General features: G+C 34.0%; 1 protein-coding gene across 1 annotated transcript in view; it reads right to left on the bottom strand.

Annotated features, from left to right (window-relative positions):
• The window catches only part of LOC149539277 (uncharacterized), a 73,149-nt gene extending 63,573 nt beyond the window's left edge, over positions 1-9,576 (bottom strand). The window contains exon 1 of the mRNA XM_089800603.1: positions 8,308-9,576. Coding sequence (XP_089656729.1) covers positions 8,308-8,691 — 384 coding nt within the window. The 5' untranslated portion in view covers positions 8,692-9,576. The remainder of the gene's footprint in view (positions 1-8,307) is intronic.
• Between the last annotated feature and the right edge of the window lie 10,371 nt (positions 9,577-19,947).

Here is a 19,947-nt window from a genome sequence, read left to right as displayed (position 1 = left end):
GGTCAATGAAAATCAACTGATGATTTGGTCATCTTGAGTTGGTTGTTTTAACTCTAGTCGATGTGTTGTTCGACATAGACATAGTCCTTATGTATTCAACTTAGACCTTTGGTTGATATGTGCTATTGGGATTTGATTTTATTGTTTATTGGATGTAGAACTTCGGGTCAATGTCGCTTGATACAATTGACCGTGTGACCTTTTTATCATATATTTTATTTATCATATTGGTTGGATACATGTTGTCAATTAGGAGCTAAATGATGTATTTTGATGTTAAATGTCAACTTTTGCAAGCATTTAGATGCATGATGATGATTAAATGTTAATGAGTAAATCGATGATGTTATATGTAGATGTTGTTATATTTCATGATGATTCAATTGATGATGAAATAGATGTAATTGCATTATCTAATCATATTTTGTGGATATTGAGCTATTGGTGTGAACATGTACTCATGTAGTGAGAACCACATGTTAGATAATACATATGGCTGATTTTTTTGTTATGCATGATCTAGATATGATTATAAGATGAGTTAAGAAGTAAATAAATTAATGGAAAAATGTTGACTCTTGATTTTATTTTAATTTGATCTCCTTAAGCTACTGACATTGTGAATGAGCTAAAACTACTTTGAGTGTATATGAATGAGTATGATAGGAAATGGATATGAAATATGTACTAGTGAGGCCAAATCCATGTGATGCAAAGGTATAATAAGTAAGCACATATATTTGTTTGACATAATATGATTTTAAGGTAATATGCTACTTAATTTTGAGAGTTATTGAAATAAGGATGTAATTGATTTGATATTTCTTGGGATTTGATTGATTTGTGATATATGTTGTAGTAACATTTTGATGTTGTACTAGTGATGCAACAGAGGGAATGACACATCATAAGAAAGGGGGAATATTGTTGGAGAGAGGCAATTCTAACCTTGTAAAACTATAGAGATGCAATGGAATTCACAAACTCACATAAAAAATATGCTCAAATGATTAATGGTTACATGTGCTTATTTCAAGTGTGCATGTATCTTTCCTTAAATTATGTTTGATCTTTGTCAATACTCTCTTTGAAAAGTTGTGTGCTGAATTTAATAGAATACAAGTTGAATTTATGATATTTTTATCATGAAATTCTTGAAGCTCTTGGATATGAATGCAATTTTTAGCATCAAGGATGATGCAGTTTCTAAGGGGTAAAGGATGTCACTACCCATTCTTGGACATGCCAATTTTTTTGATATATTTATTGCAATGTAGATTGGTGAGCCTGTTTATTTTTGCACAAAAAAAAGGATTTAAAAAGGAAAAATAAATAATAGAATTTATGAAGAGTCAAATATTTAGTTACACATAATAGGAGGTAGTCAAAAAGAAATATAAAAACACTTCATTCTCTAGTCTACATTGGCCCTCAAGAGACTCTTTTACCATTCTCCTGTCATTCACAGGAAGATCTCTCTAGATGATAGAAATGGGAGTAGAAGAGCAGGTTGACTAAAGGGGAAATTGGAGCTGACCCTAGATAAGTACATTTCTCCAAGTTCCCATATTACCTAATTTTTCTTCCCTTGAGAATGATGAGCTTTCTAGTCTTGTCTTTTGTCCCTATATTCCTCTAATCCTAAGAAGAATGTATTGAAAATGTTTCTAGATATTGGGAAAAATATTCAATCTACATAAGTGTGGTCTTGCTTGTTATTGTTGTTGTTTGAGCTAGAAAAGTTCTCTATTCCCATTCTATTACATAGTAATGCATTTCTTGTTTTGCAATGGCATAAGCAATCAAGAAGATTTCATGCCATCTTAAATACTTGTTTGGTTTATGTGCCATGAAAAATAAGGGGAAAGTAAATTTTCTTATATTCTAGCTGAGCTCCAATCCATTCACAACAACCAAGTTTAGAAGATGTGGGAAACCATGTTGTTTAACTCCATTCAATGTTTTGTCAGATATACTTGACATGTAGTGGAAACATAGTTATTTTAAAGAGTTTCTTAATCAAATGATTTACATTATGAACTTTCCATTTAGACGGTTATGTCTTTGTCTAATGTCATACATGATAAGATGAGTATTACATTCTTTATAAGTTGCAATGAAGGGTAAATGGAATCTTAATGACAATTAAGAATCGGTTACAAATGTAATAACTCTGGTACTTTTCCAACTTTATTTGTAAATTGTGTTGGTTGATCAACACTCCAATCATTACCATGTTTTGGCATGCATGTGTATTCATTTCCATTTTTTAATATCTTTTTGATAATGTGGTGTCAAAAATTGGAAAATTAATGGCCATCCATATCTCTCTTCCTACAAAGCTTAATTAAATGGAATGCATGTGGTTTATGGAAAAGAGCTAAATGGATTATGATTAAATTGATGAAACAATTTGACTGTAAATATTCCACTTGAAATGTTGATTTAAATTCATAAGCACATCTCTTTTGAAGCAAGAGACAATTAAAATGCATAGAACCTTAGAACCAAGTTCTGGCCTTATCAATTCAACTTTTTGAACTCACCCCTTACCATATAATGAAATTGTCAAGGTGACACAACTTGAAATGAACAACGTATTGAATGCAATTATGATAATCATTAGTGTAAGCCATGATAGTATTTTAATACAAAATTGGTGGTGCATGTAGTTTATCGGGTCAAATTGTGTCGATTTCATTATAAATATCCTTGGCAACTGAAAGATGTATTGTGTGCATAAACATGACCTACTAACAATTGACCAAGCAATCAAATGTGTTTTTCCATGTGTAGGTCTAACATATCCAATTGCCTTGAAACATTTTACATTTTCATAAATGAATAATTATAGATGTTTATACACACGTGACTTGGCATATTGGTGAGACTAGCATGAAAATGAACTTGAACTACCATTTTCTTCCACAAGCACTAATAGACTTAATTCTTGATAATCATATATTTTTTATACTTACCAATATCAATGTAACATTTATACTTCAAGTTTTATAAGGAATAAATTGACTTCGAGTTAATGAAGGATCTATCACATAGTTTAATGAATGGTCACACTTATCTAAGGATAATAGGTGTGTCAACCATAGAAGAATAGAAAAGTGTACTTGAAATGTAAATTAAATTTCTTTTAATTATCCTAAGTTACAACATCTATACCTTAATATTTAGGGGTAACTTGTGGACAAAAGAGTATGTATTTTGTCTGGTTATTAACCTTGACTCTAGTATCTCAAATTGACCAACAAGTGTATGTTCTAAATCACGTACAGATAGGAATTTCATGGAACAGAGTAAGGTGTGTCCTAAGTGTTACCAAAACTACTATATAGTGAAGTGTTTGAAGTCATTCCTATGTTAAAATGGATATCAAATTTATTTGCATAGAAGTAATATGTATTATGGTTTGGTTTTAGCTCCGTATGAATAATGAGACTCCTTGAGAACATGGAAATAGTTGATTTTTTTGTGCTTATTAGTACACATAGAATATTGGCTATTGAAATTACTTTTCTTTTTGTATTTTTACACTACATGAGTGGGTTTTCATGTTGATATTAGAAGGATGCTAGACATAGAGGAGTTCTAGTTAAATGGTATGATTGATTGATATAAGCTAATAATTATTTATCCATTGCATGGTGATGGGTATACATACAAAATATCATGAAAATCCTCATTTGAATAAGTCATGTATATTTTAAAGTGCTTGAACATGAAAAGAGGATGATAACTAAGGAAAAGTTATTCATGTTATATTTTCAAGCTATGTTTTCTAACACTTGTGCAATCTAACACTTCTTGCCACACATTCCATTACTCTTCTCCTAGTTTTTCTTGTTTAGAATTTCCTCGATGTCAAGCTAGGTATCTTTCATACTAGGAAAGATTTCGGGGAAGCTTAACAGCATGTGGTAGGGTAGTAAAGCACTCCTACAATATTCTTGCCCTTGTGTTCTTAGACAGGTTCTAGAGCTTCTATCAAAAGGTTGATATAATCAGTACATCTTTACATATGGTACATATTAATTGGTACATCTTGACATTCTGGCAACTAAATTATGTGATGCATCGAGAATATGAGGGTACCCCTACTAGAGGTAATCCAAATCCTTGCAAATAACCACATAGTGGAAACACAACACAAGAGACCAAATCTAATACCAATTCAACACTTTATTCGTAAAAATAACTATTTTCATGCAATATGCCCAATTGTAAGACCTTTTGGGTTAGGGCCAAATATAATAGCAGTTACAAAATAGTTCTGCAAGATCCCTCAAGATCCAATCCCAACACTAGTTAGTCTAGATCCACACTTTGATAGAAACCTCCAAGGAAGATCTCAACATGTGCTTGCTAGCCCACCAAGCAATCTCCTTGTTTCCCAAGCCACAGCTACTAGCTCTTCAAAGTTCGCTCCTCCTCCACATCCTCTTCTCCAAACTACATGAATAATAACTAAAGACTCCACAAGACTCCCTACTTATACCCAACTAAGCCACAAGTAAACCTAGCCCAATTAAAATAAAAATAAACCCTTACATTGAATGCCCATGCAAGCCACAAGTCAGATGCAACACAAATTAAATGCATAAGGTCAGCTCACAGACATCTTGGTTAACATAGAACCAAAACCAAACTGAGCATTAGAGAAACTACGCTGAGTATTAGCAACTCCACAAGCATAATTGAGCTTCCTTTATTGATCAAGCCAACTTGGGAAACACTACTTCCAAGTTCCCAATGCAAACTGAGCCACACTATAAACTGAGTCCCTCCTTTGACAATTGAGTCCCTTCAATAACCGAGCTACTCTGTTAATAAAATAACCATGAACAACTCTATATTGATTGAGGCACACCTCTTCCTTTGATCGAGTCCTCCAACTCCAAGGTCAAACCACACCAATATGCAGGATTGCTAGCGAACCAATTAGGATGTTGTTACATCATTATGGTTCTTTTAGATTGAGCATATATATATATATATATATATATATATATATATATATATATGAGTTTCATTTTAGTTAAATTTAATGATAATTAATCAACTAATGTTAACTTTTCAATATTAAAATGACATTGACTCTCCTTGACTTCCACATATTATGGGGATTGCCGATGTGGCAATAGTTTTGTAGGGGTGGTCTTTACAACAAATGCCATATTTTTTTAGGTTTTTGTCCTCTCTTTCCAAACCCAAGCCCTTACACCAATATCTATTTAGTATATGTAGCTATTAGAGTTCCAAATAAAAGCTAAAATATACTAGTACTGAGTGCTCTAAAATTTGTACACTCAATAGACTTGAACGTCAAGAGAAAATTTCCAAAACCCTTGAATCTCCTCGAACCTTGTAAAATTTTTTTTCAATACCTATTTCTTCAAACTTGAAGCTTTAAATACAAACTTTCCTTACTCAAACCTTTTTTTAACTCTTTTGAATATGAATGTTCCTCACCTTATACAACCACATTGTGATCCTTCAAATTCAATACAACCTGAAAAGCATGTAAGTGATATGTTTCCACCACATTGACAAAGTAAGACCCTATCATTCTTATCTCTAAAACCAACGATGGATAATCCTAAAACAATCTGAATCATTATATGCATTCCCCCAAAAATGTTAACCCAAACAACACTCAGGAAAGCTGCTAGATTGAGATTTTTTTAACTTGAATTAATTCTAAAAAAGATAATCATAAGGAAACATTTGAAAAGTAAAACCTTACCTCAAATTTCACTTTTATAGTTGTAGATCGTTGACTTGAAATCCATCAAGCTTACTAGTAAAAAGAAGAAACAAAATCTCTGGAAATTTTCACAAGGATTTCTCAAAACCTGAGATGGGTAAATTTAAGATGTGAGATGGATAAATTCAAGAAATGCATATGAAAGCTTTCCAAAAGTTTCAAAATGAAAGAATGAAATAAATTTTTGTTTTGGGGTTTGAGGAGCCCTAAGAAATAATCAATGGAGAACGTACATCTTTTTGGACTTATTATTTTGTGGAAGGAAAACCAATATTAGCAACCTTGAAAAACATTCACATTTTTATAAAATAAAAAATAATAATTCAAAAAATATTATCTCAACGTTTGTTTGAATTTTGAAAATATTTGGTGGAAATAAATGTCGAGAATTTAATTTTGTTTGAAGTACATCTAACAATACATCTAATTATGCATCTTTCGTCAGAGATTTTGTCAAATTTTGCAATCAAATAAATGAGTGTAAAGAAGGATTCCCAAGTGATTTAATTGACAAAGGACCTACTATCAAATCTGATGGTAGATTTAGATTGTGGTGCATGTTTGCTTGGCCCTTGTACCTAGAGTAGATAGCTCAATGCATGATAGTTCTTAAAAGTTTGAGAAAATTAAAAATTAATGCTAAAACTTTGGAATTACCAACATATACATTTTTCTCCAATTCATCTCCAAATAAGGAAAATATCATTTTTAATCTTCTACTTGTATCAAGCATCAAGGCACAAAATCATCCAAATCATTGAAAATTTAGAATTACTAGATCAGGACACTAAAATCAATTAGGACATTGAAATCAATCAAAAGAAAAATCAAAACATCATATACAACATATACACAGGTAAAATCAACTTTCTTGCATCAATTCAAAGAGGGAAAAATGTACATGCAAAATTGATACATATTAAATGCTCCATTAGTAACATCCTTCTATATATAGTTCACCCTCCTAAATTATTCTCCAATCTCTCATAAATTATTTATACATTTTCCATTGTGAAATCAATTCAAATTCATTCTAACCCATTCAACTCACCCCATGGCTAGATATTTTGGAGCATTTATGATCTGTGACCACCAGAAGAGCTAGTCACCCTTTTGAAAATCTATAAATAAATGACTTGTTGAAAGAGAGAGGATCCCTCTTCTTGCTATTGAAGTTATTATTTTGATTAATGCAGTCATTTTCTTCTTGTTTGGATGTTTCACGGTCTGCTATCTTTAGTCCATCTTCAAGACATTTTAGAATAAGTTTTGCACCCATGCTTGATAGTCTACTATCTTTAGTCCATCTAGACAACATTTTAGTATCATAAGATTATCATATAGTCTCATTCTTTGCATAATGAGACCTTTTTAATAACATATAGATTGTCATTTCCACAATCATTTAGATCATAGCTCACTTTGTTAATACCATGTAGCTTGCTTTTAGCTTTACTAGTACATATTTGTTTTATTTTCACTTATTTTCATGCATTGAAGCATAATGTACAACTAGTTCTTTGAATTGTCATCCCCGATGACCAAAAACCTAAAATATATTATTATTTAAAACCTAAAACTCCAACAATTTATTTACTTCTTACACTAAACAAAACTAATATAAATGGCCCAATTTCTTCCTTTCAAATTTGATGTTTAATTTGAATTAAATTTAATTATTACGATTCGCTAAGAAATACGCGCATTCACTAAATGCGATCTATATGTGCACCAGCTTTTTTAATTGATTATCCATCAAGAAATGTGGGCTAGAATGTTCTCTGTTTTTATACAGTATACTGTTGTTTTATTCTGTCAAAACAAATTAACAACGTTGAAACGCTAAAGATGCATGTTATAAATCAGAAAATAACAGGTAAAGAATAAATTGTATTGATGAAAATTATAAAAGGTCAAATTCTAGTTTTTCCAATGGCTTTGCTTTGAATACAACACTCTTTTGCGTTTTTAATATTCAATGCGTCAAAATCTCAAATATTTTTCAGATATTTGCAAGAAATCAATATTCTTTACAACTTTTTGTTTGCTTTTGAATTTAGTAAACCTAATCCAGACTACTTTTAAAAATAGAAGAATTTAACATCTACATCAACAATATAGCTTATGGAATAAGAGTCCACCTTTGCCTCAATAAATTTTTAAATATAGCATATTAAGTTTACTTAATTGCATATGTTTAAAGGAAAATCTCCAATCAATGAACGGCTTGTACAAATTCGGTAGAGCTATTCATGTGTGGAACAGTTGAAAGTAAGATTATATCTTCAGCATTCCACAAATCCAGGTGATGATTTAGAAATGCTACATTTCCATATCAGCTCTGTTTTTTTCTCAAAAGAGCCAGAGCTGAAATGAGAGGATTAATTTACAACATACACCTTTTGCTATGAACACTCAAAAATGGTCTCCAACTTGGATTGTTTTCCCTGTTTCCTGCCACAGATTGCCCCTGTTGAAACAGATTTTGACAAGCAACAAACAGAGGAAGGTGGGTTTTCCTCCTCAACCTGTGAGGGAATATGAAAGAGGGGCTGAACTTTACCCTTTGATTTCCTCCTCTGCTGAGTGGCACCATTGGCCTTGAGAAGCATGGCTGCCATGTCTGAATCAGTCAGCACAAACTCCATCTTTCTGTTGGGAAGAAGAAAGTAGAGCTCCCCAAGCTTCAACTCATTCTCCTCTTCCAAAACCTCTGAAATGTATTCACCGCTGTAGAGACCACCAGAGGCACATATGAAATGGCCAGAGTATTTCCCAACTATCTCAATACATTTCACAGGCTCAGAGAACTCCATCATGCTCCCATCCATCAATATCAGCTTTGATGTCAATGAGTTTAGAGGCTTCTCATGAGCCCTACTACTGCTACCATAAGACATACAGCTCCCCATCTAAAAATGATTTCTATTACAACAAGATCAATGAAACCTAAAGACAATGGGGATTTACACCTCAGCTTCGGAAGGGATCATGTCTTAAACATGCAATTCAGAAGACATGCAGCTCCTCATCTCTAAATGAGTTCTTTTTGGATTGATTGAATTAATGAAGAGATTTTAATGAAGTCTTACAAGTCTAAGCGATCTAAGGGACTAAGGGCGAGTTTCAGAAACAACACTAAAATAGATTCTTCTCTTCGTTAACTAATTCTTTTTATGAATCTTGACTTAAAAAGTTGCAAGAAAATTGCTATGTAAGCTCTATATAGGCTCTTCTTGTGGATCAAATCTCATAAGAACTTAAAAAAGCCTCCAAAGCATTGGTCTTGTACAGAGTATTGGTCTTGTCCACTCTTTTGTTAAGATTTTTGATTGAAAAATTGCAAGAAAGTCTTTAAGAATTCACAATAACCTCTGAAGAATTCAAAGAAACTTCCAAGGCGAAACTTCCAAGAGTTCACAATAACCTCTAAAGAGTTCAAGGAAACCCCCAAAGACAAAACCTTAAAGAGCTCAACAAAACCTCCAAAGAATTCAACAAAACCTCCAACACAAAACTTCTAAGAGCTCACAATAACCTCTAAAAAACTCAAGAAAACCTCCAATGCAAAACCTTCAAGAACTCAACAAAATCTCCGAAGAGCTCAACAAAACCTCCAAAGCAATTGTCTTACACACTTTGATGAAACATGAGTCTGAGGAGAACCTTGGCTTGACGAAGGGTATATGAAACGAGGTAGATGAAACCAGCAGCAGGGTAATCGACCTTAAAACCAACGGTAGTTTTCCATAACAGCTGGATGAGTGTCTTCCACCTAGGATTTCCTTTACTCACCAAACAGGGTACTGAATTTCTTTGCTAAAAAACAAATTTTGTGCTGCTGTCCAGCTTTCTTGACATCAACAAGGTAAAAATTTGTCCGTAGATTCATTGAATGGGGAGAATGTTGCAGCCTAAAAAAACACAATGTTATGGGGACTTTGATATGGGTCCCATTATAATCCTATTCTAAATCAATTTGGGCAATCATTGTATATTGGGCATGCTTGGCAGATTGGCTAACTCCAAATGATGCATGGTAAAACGTTTGACAATTCATAGAAAGTGTTTATAGTGTAGTATTAGTAGTTACTGGTAAATAAGGAGAAGGCCTAAATTTGGCAGAAAAGATGATGGAAATTATAGCAATTGGAAATACAGGATTGTATATCTGGTTAGAAGTTGGGTTGGATAAGGGAAAGGCGTAGGATAGATGAGAGCACTTAGATATTAGGGATGATTGGACTCATCACCAAAGCACAAAGTGCTTAATGTGATTACAGATATGCCTTCCTATTCTCGTACTATCTTGCTTTTCTTCTTCTTAAGATATCCTTGTTTCCTTCCTTGGACACATCATTGCATTTCTCTTTATATGAGGGTTACAAGAGTGAACCTTGTACTCTCTTTTAGAGAAAATGGAAATGGATCACTTATAATGTATTACGTATAGAAATAGATTTTGCAATCTTTTTTCTGAAAGGGACATTCAATATACTATAAATGAGGTGTCTCTTTTAGGATCTACAATTTAAAAGAAGATTGCATTATTTTATTTATCGGAAATATTTAACTTTCTTACAAATGAAGTATACATATTGTATTTCTACACTAAGTGTTTTTGCTTTTGAAGTATGTAGGACTACTCTTTACATCATCTAAGAGACACCTAATTGTATATGAACGAGGCATGCACATCCTAACTCTTTGAAGAATTTGAACTTATAGGCTCTCTTTAATAAATAGATATATTATTTTATGTGGATGTTTTAAATATATGGTTGTTGTACACAATTTTATTTATTTAACATTTTTACCAATTTCATTTGTTATTTGATATTTGAATATAAAATCAAAACTTAACATTTATTATTTATTATTATCTATTATTATTCTAAGATTGAATCTACCATACAAAAGTACCCAACTCAATTTTACCATTTATATTCGAACCATTGTTTACAAATTTGTCCCATCCTCTATATCTTTTTTCATATCACCCACTCTCATTATGCTAATGCCTCTATCATAACATCTAGTCTCATCAACATATTCAAATCACATCAGCTCTTTGTCAACAATTTTCCAAAGCCTTAGTTTCCATACAAGATCATTGCATTACTCCATTATATTTTTTTTGGAAGTTCCAAATTCTAAATTCTAACTTATCATTTCATTAGTTGCATTGATATGGATTTGTTATAGGGATAAGTTCCTTGTTTAATAAATGGATTCCAAATACATTTGTCAATAATGTTAATTTAGAATATGTTCAAAGTATCTATGAAAATATTTGTCATATCCATAATGATAATTCATTTTACAAATTTGTAATTGCTTATTTTTGAGGGTCTCTCTTTGATCTTTGTTCTTGTATAAGAAATAAGAACTCTTTTCAGTATTTACATAATAAAAAAGAAAAAAAATATGTTTTCACTTTTAAAAACATATATTTAGAATCTACAAAAATAATCTAAATTAAAATCATTAATTCACATAATCTTCAAATTCTTTCAAGTTTTCTTATTGTAAATCACTAAAAACAAATAATTGGTTTGAAATATTGATTTCAAAAAATGGAAGGCAACTATCTTACCATCTAAAAGTGAAGAATTTTGAAATATTCTTGGTTCATCACTTGTATTTATTACATAAGGGTAAATCATACGTGTATCTTGAATGTAGTTATGTAAGAGATTGAAATTGATAATTGTCTTATTTCATGACAAATTATAAGTTTTGAGGGTTAATGGATACTCTTTGATTCTAATGAAGACCATGGCATATCTTTTCTTAGAACATTTTACATCATTGTCTCAAGTTAAAATTTGATAACAAAGAAAACTAATACATGAAATCTTTATTCTAGTTTACTTTACAATTTGACAACAAAGAAAACTAATATATGAAATCTTTATGTTAGTTTACTTTACAACATATTAATTGATTATTCTCTACATTAAACTTCTTAATAATTTGAAAAAATCAATCATGCACTATGTATCTAGTCTCTATAATCCTCCCAAAAAGAAATCAAATTAGTAGGATAATAAAAAACATTTACTTATTAATATCTAAATGCACCAAATAATCACAAATTTAAAAAAAAATTCATGCTTGACTTCAATACATTCTTGTGAGCAGCCAACAACTTGTAAGATCTGATAAGAAGACCATCTATATATTATTGCAATGTAATAAATACTATAATAAACACGGTGGTTGATAACATCCTGTTTTTTTTTTTTTTTTTTGAAATAATGCAAATTACAAAGGTAAGAAGAGCAGATCACATAAAACTGCTCGAAAGAATCAAGACAACGTTACAGTGGAGAAACAAGAGGCAAAACAACCCATAGGGGTACATAGAGAAGAGAGCACAATTTCAAATACAATTTATCAAAATTTGGATAAGAGGCTGTAGACTATGAAGCACACCATTTTGCTGATTCTTGATTAGCTGAATTACTTGGTGCTGGATACATTGGACTTGATATGTTATCGTGGTACTCTTCCTGGAATCCGCCTGCAATTGAGAGAAAATAGAAGCAAGACAATAAAATATGTCTAAATAAAGTTTTAGAAAAGAAAATTCTTGATGATCATAGGAGTTATCAAAAGCTACTTTACAACGGACTCTCTAGATGTTCAATAAGATGGTTTGTCAAACACTTTCAACAATGACATTGTTTTGAAGCCCAACTGCAAGTAAAGCCTCCTTCCAGTTAAGGTAATGCCAAAAGATAGTAGGAAGACAATGAAAAATAGAGTTCCATAACTTCTTCGCAAAAGAACAGCCCCAAAAGATGTGACGCATGTCTTCAAATTTCTTGCAAAAAGGACAATTAATGGGATTAACCATGATACATTTTAGCCTACTACCAACTGGTAACTTGTAATGTAATATCTTCCAAGCCATTAATTGTGCCTCCGTGTTAATCTTTGACTTCCAAATTTTAGCTGAGAGTTTTGTCCAAAACTTTTCACTAAATTTACAATTCCATTTGCTGTTCAACTGAGACTTCATGGGAAGATTAGGCAACAATTGTAAATATATTTTCTTCAAAGGAAAAGACAAGAAAGGAAATGTTGAAAGCCATAGCCAGTCTTTGAAGAAATTGCATTGAATTGGGGTACACAATTTCATAGACAATTCTGGAGGCACTAGAGATTTCACAAAGATAAAAAATGATTTGTATTTATTGTTCAAATTAAATTGGGCTCTAATGACATCCCATGGTAGCCAATCTAAAATATTGAAGTCCCAAAGATCTCCCACCGTGTTAATACCTTTTCTGGACAACAAATAAGATAATTTAGGAAAACTCAAGGCCAAAGGTTGATCATGATACAATATATGTCTGTTCCACCAAATAGAAGAAGTGGAGAAGCTAAAACCATGTTGGAGAGAGTCATCTCTCCATTTTAAAAGATGGCTGACCCTTTGCCAAGCTTTCCAAATTGACTAGAGAGAAGGTGAAGCCTTAATAGAAAAGAAGGGAGCGTGAAGTAACTTGTCCAGCCACCCCACTCCTTGCCATTTTCCTCTAACTGTGGCAAGAAAAATCCTATTCCAAACTAGAACTTTCCAAGGTTCATCCCCTTTAGCAACTCTAATAATCCATTTTGCTGCCAAGCAAAACCCTTGGGTTTTCGGGTCAATTAATCCCAAGCCTCCTTTATGCTTTGGTTGTATGCAATGAGCCCAAGATGTAGATATAAACCCCTTACCACTATCCCATTTAGTCCATAAAAAATGTCTAATGATTTTTATTAATTCCTCATAACCTTTGTTGGAGGGCATCCAACTGGATGAATAATAAACATGTGTGGCCAAAAAAATCTTATTAGCAACTTGGATTTTCCTAGCAAGAGACAGAAATTTATTACCCCAATTAAAAAGTTTGGATTTGACTCTATTAAGATACCAAGTCCATATATCAGAGAGAGTGACTCCTAGACCAAAGGGAATCTCGAGATATCTCATAATTTCACCGTGCTTAATATGCTTCCATTCACGTGGAATCCAATGGGGAATATGCCCATCTTGAATCATCAAAAATTCTATTTTTTCATGAGCTAGCTTAGAGCCAGAGACAACACAATATATTTCCAAAACATCCAAAGTATCAGAGATCGCTTGCTCAGAGTTTTGTAAAAATAATAAGCTTTCATCAACATAATGTGAGTTAATAACAACAGAACTTTGGGGAATAGAAACACCTGAGATAAGTTTCAGCTTCCTTGCACCTTGCAACATATAACATACTCTTTTGATCAACTTGAAGCATTGTATAATTGAGATTCATTCACATTTATGGAGAAAAACCATTCTTGGAATGTTATACATTGTGGAATGGCAATCTTTGGACCATTATTGATACTCTTTTCCAATGTTATAGCTGTTGGTCTAACTCTCTTCTTTTTCTTCTTCTTTTGTTTAATTTTTAATATAAGTTAAAACTATCACCTTGTATTGAACAACTCATAGACTGTGGAATGATAATGTTAAATTATAATTGCTACAGCTATTTGTTTTAGATTACGGTAAAAGCAGGTTTTGGAGGGACCCCGAAACCCTTTAACAAAAAATAGAAAGATAAAGCAAGATAGCCCAACTAGGAAAAAGCCTATAACAAACTGAAGAACAATATCAAAATCAAGTTTTAAAGGGACCTGAAACCACTAGAAAAGTCCAAAAAACAAACTAACCCAGGTTTTACAGGGACCTGGAACCACAAACAGTCTAAATCATAAAAAACCAGAAACCCAGACCAGAGTCCCCAACCAGCGACCAAAACCAGACAGGCACCAAACTAGAGAACCCACCCCAGAGCCACTATTGCAGCTCCAATATCAATTTAGCTGCTTCCTTACCAATTGCAGTAGTCTCTTGAGTGGAAACATCATCCATAGTAGCAGCAGCTTTCATAGCACTCTTCCTCAAGCTCTGCCTTGTTATTTTGCTTGGACCCTCAGCTGAAATGATATCTTCATTCGCCCTTTTGCCCAAGCTAGCAGCGGCTGCCCAAATACTCGAGGTGACCTGTTCCATCTTAGTGCTACTCTCCTTGATTAACATAGTAAGGTTATGCTCATAGTTGTTAAGTTTGTTAGGGATGTCTCCCATCTGTCCTTCCATATGACTAAGTTTAGCATTGATAGTATCCAGGTTATGTTGCAAAATTTCCACCTTTTTCTTCAAACCCATTATTCCATTGTAGATCCAAGAATCAACCTTGAGACTGGTGTCGGATTTCTCCTTAGCAAAATGCAGGAAGGTAAGCATGGTGTCCCTCTGCATAGCGTCACAATCATCTTCAGTAGTCTCGTGTGGGGGGGAGCAGACATTGTCATTGATATCCTCCATTTCCATTTGATCCTCCTTTCGACCCTCGGCATAGTCCTCAAGATGAGCAGAGTCCTTCCTTTTTTCTTCCTCTATCCCCTTAACAGGAGAAGCAGTAATAGCCGTAAGGTCCTCCTTATTCTTCTCAACAGGATTCCCAACAGTGTTATCTTCCACTTTATTACCCCCACTAGAAATAACCTGGTTACCCTCATTATTAGATTTACTCTGTTCAAAATTACCTTCACTATTGTTTTCCTCTTTTCCTTTTTCATTATCATCTTCAGTCTCCGGATACCCGTCCAAATTAGAACTTAACTCTCTAGTTTCAGTATCATCCTCATCCTCAGGTTTCCAATTCTCACAGCTTTCTGAATTATCAGTCTCAGACTCCTCATCCTCAAGAACTTGAGAGGCAGAGGGTTTCAAATTTAGGGCATTTTCTTTACCTTTGACAGAGTCACCCTTCTTACTCTTAATGGGCTCTTTCTTCTTGTCCTTAGAGGGAGTAGAGGCAATGTGCTTATTTTTACAATATCCCTCAATAAGAAGGATCAGACCTTCATGAAGAATGGGTCTGGATTCCTTTTTCTTATGGGCTTCTAAACTATTAAGTAAAGAAAACCACAAAAAGAAAGGGAAAGATATTCTATCTTTATATCTGAAATGATTTAAAAAAACAAAATGACATAATTTATGAACTCTTTTATTTCTTCCATCAAGTATGAAATACTCACGGATGCAGCAGAGAACATCCCTCCAGATCTCCTTTATCTGGTTCGCATCAAAGAAATCACCATTCTTTTCTAGAAGCTTCTCCTCTTCTTCTGTTTTCAAAAAATTTTTGTAGGCTGCATTTGTAATACTAGTTTGCTTAGTGAATTTTATGCCCACCGTAGGAAGCCCCGTGATCTCAACAATAAACTCCTCCGTAAGTTTCACAGTCACACCATGGAGAGTGACTTTGTCATTGGACCAGTTCTTAAATAAAGCCATAGAGATGTGAGGCTTAAAACTATTGAGTCGCTCCATGTAACGAGTCACTTTTCCTTTCTGCAGAATTTTCCAAACATCCTTGCGAGCCTTCCATGCCTCACAGTTTTTTGGTTCTTGTTTGCGCTGTTCGCCCCCCCATCAGCAGAGAATAGTAAACACATTCAAACCAGAAAAACCAGACGCAAAAGAGAGGGTTAGAAAGAAAACTGTTTTTCTTCCCACCAAAAGAGACACCTTTGTTCAGAGAAACGTGCGAACACCACGTCACGTTCATTTGAGTGTACTTCATAGGGGAAGAAAATCTGGCAATAATTTGATCACTCCACGAAATCATTAACTTTCCAATCTTTTCAAATCTTACCCACCTTCGCATGAATAGCTTCATAATGAATAATTGCTTTGAGATCAACTTGATTAGTTAATTCATCGGTCCACCTCACCATTTGCCCCATTAGGACAACATAGTTGGCAACCCAATCAGCAGCACCATTGGCCTCCTGAAAGGTATGAGATATGACAACTTTTTCAAATTTTTGAATAAGGTATTTAATCTCCTTGATAGTGGCCTCTATCGACCATGAGATAGCACTTTTATTATTAAGGATATTAATAATATTTAAAGAGTCACCTTCCAACCATAATTTTGGACATCCCAAATCCACTGCAATTTTTATAGTATAAAGAGCCACCATAGCTTCAGCAATGTGACTATTAGTTTGACCTATAGGGATAGCTATAGCATCTTTAACTATTCCCATATGATCTCTCAACACACCTCCACAACCCGCACTCCTCGGATTTCCCTTAGCAGCACCATCAAAGTTTCCTTTTATCCAACCATTCAGAGGGGAACTCCAAGTGACATTCAATCTTGGGTTATCAGTTTGAGTCTTAGGGTTTTCAGGAAACATAGGATTATCAATAGGAAAGGTTTGATCAGATATTTTCAGAGATCTGAAATTCTCCTTACAAGCTCTAATAATATTCTGATCAAGCACCCATCCAGGTACCTCTCTATTTCTAAAAATTTTATTATTCCTTTCTTTCCAAATACCCCAGCAAAGATGAGGCAGAGTAATTTTCCATAGAAATTGAACATCAGAATTCTTGGACGGGCATTTTTAGCTTTTAAAAGAAGATTCCACATTGTTATGATGAACCCAAGTCAAGTTCCAATACCTTAGGATCTCAGTCCAAACCATCTGGGAATAAGAGCAATTCAGAAATAGGTGGTCTCTATCTTCAAAACCATTCTTACATAAAATACACCTATTCACCAAATTTATACCTCTTTTCTGCAAGTTATCAAGGGTCAGAATTTTATTTTGAAGCAAGACCCAAAAGAAGAAATTAATTTTAGGAATGAGACCCTTAATCCAAGCCTGAGACCACAATGGATGATTTTCCTTCTCCTTAGAAGCAAAGAGAGAAGAAACCTTGTATTGTCCACTAGGATCAGCATACCAAATAATCTCATCCTCAAAAGAAGGGTGGAGAGAAACATCATTGAGAGATAATTGGATGTGATAGAAACTTTGATCAATGTCCTTCAAGTTAACCCAGGAATCATTCTGCCAATAATGACTAACAAGAGTGCCATATCTCTGCTTGCATAAGTCAACTTGATTTAGATCTTGAACATCTTCAATCAGGGGATGATCCTTAAGCCAAACATCTTCCCAAAAACTCACCCTAGACCCATTGCCAATTTTCCAAGAGCACCCTTCTCCAAGCATTTTCTTAGTACCCTGCATAGCTCCCCAAATTGAGGAGGGATGAATAACATCAGCAGAGGAGAAGAAATTAGGAAGAGAAACATAATTATGGAGGTACTTGTGTTTTCAAATGGTACTCCATTATTTCTTCTCATGGAACACACGCCATCCTTGTTTAGCTAGAAGAGCTTGATTCATGCTTCTGATTTTTCGGATACCTAGACCACCTTCCTTGACCGGTTTACAAACATGATCCCAGGCAATTAAAGGTATTCTCTTTTTTTCCTCTGAACCAGTCCATAAAAAATCCCTTTGAATTTTATCAATAGCCTCAACAAATTTAGTAGGGGTTTTGAAGAGACTTAAGGCAAAAGTTGGTATACTTTGGAGAGAAACTCTCATAAGAATTAATTTACTAGCCTGGCTTAAAAGGTTCCCTTTCCAACCTGCCAACTTCTTGCTGAATTTGTTAATGAGGTCTTCCCAGAAGGAATCCAGAACCTTTAAGCCTAAAGGAAGACCCAAGTAGGAAGAAGGGAGAGAACCAATAGAACATCCAAGGATTTTGGCAATTTTATGTTGTCTAAGAATGGGGGTATTGAGAAAAAACACAACACTTTTATTCTAGTTAACCAGTTGACCAAAAGCAGAAGAAAAAAGATTTAAAGCTTGCTTCAAATTTTTGGCTTCCTTGACTTCGGATTTCCCCATAAAAATGGTATCATCAACAAATTGGCCATGAGAACAAATAAGAGGATGGGAAGAGGGTTGCAAACCCTTGATGACTCCTCTACACACTAGATCCCCAATGTACCTCCCCAAACAATCAACCATAATAACAAATAGTATGGGGGAAAGAGGGCCCCCTTGTTTCAATCCCCGAGAGGGATTAAAAAAGAGAGAAGAGCTACCATTAACCAGGACAGCAATAGAAGAAGAAGAGATTAACTGATGAATCCATCTAACAACCTTCTTATCAAAGCCAAAGGCAAGCAAAATATTAGAGAGGAAAGACCAATCAACTCTATCATAAGCCTTAGCAATGTCCACTTTCATTACAAATCCTTCATTGTTAGAACAAGATAAGGAATGAATATACTCATGAGCCGAAATAACAGAGTTGAGGATTTGTCTACCTGGAGTGAAGCCATTTTGTTGGTTAGTAATGAGCAAAGGGGTCACCAGAAGCAGTCTTGAAGTAAGAACTTTGGAGATAATTTTATATAGAGAATTACAAAGACTGATCGGCCTAAACTGGTCAGGCGAGTCAGCTCCAATTTTCTTAGGGATTAGGCACAGGAAGGTGGAATGAACTTCCTTCAGCATTTTTTTTGCCCCAAAGAATTCCTTCACCGCATCACAAACATCTTTTCCAACAAGTTTCCAAAATTTTTGAAAGAAAAACATGGGAAAGCCATCAGGACCAGGAGCTTTATCTCCTCCTAGAGAATATACAGCTTTGAAGATTTCATCATTCTTAGGAATTGAGCTTAACAATTTGTTCTGATCCTTGGAAACCAGAGTAGGGATCACTCTGAGAAACTCAGCCTGATGGTCCAAATTGATGAGGGGATCCACTATCATTAGCCTTGAGAAAAAATTCACCATTTCGTCCATGATGTCCTTATCCTCCTTAATCTTCAAATCTCCCTTCATAAGATGTGAAATGTGAGATTTGGCTCTATTCTTTAGCGTGGATAGATGGAAAAATTTGGTATTTTTATCTCCTTCAGTCAGCCATATCAATCTAGATCTTTGCCTCCAGTAGATCTCGTCTTTTGTAATGATGTCATGGTATTGAGACAGTTTATCATTTTCTTCTAAAAGAAGGTCAGGGGAGTATCCCTCCTTCTAAATTTTATCCTGAATATTTTGGATCTCCTCTTTCAAAACAGATTTATTCTCAAAGATGTTCCCAAAGCAATTTTTGTTCCAAATTTTAACTTTCTTTTTGACATTTTTAAGTTTAGAAGTCACTTTGAAGAGAGCAGTACCATCAATTTTGATATTCCACCATTCTTCCATTTTTCTTTCAAACTGAGGGTGCTTCATCCACATTTTTTCAAATCTAAAAGGAAAATTCCTCTTTGAACTAAACTTAATAGCAG

The sequence above is a fragment of the Cupressus sempervirens genome, chromosome 9 (genome assembly GCF_028749045.1).
Source record: "Cupressus sempervirens isolate cs-2001-9-10 chromosome 9, ASM2874904v1, whole genome shotgun sequence".
Classification (NCBI taxonomy): domain Eukaryota; kingdom Viridiplantae; phylum Streptophyta; class Pinopsida; order Cupressales; family Cupressaceae; genus Cupressus; species Cupressus sempervirens.
The sequence above is the reverse complement of the archived record's forward strand: the minus strand, read 5'-3'. Positions and strand labels throughout refer to the sequence as shown.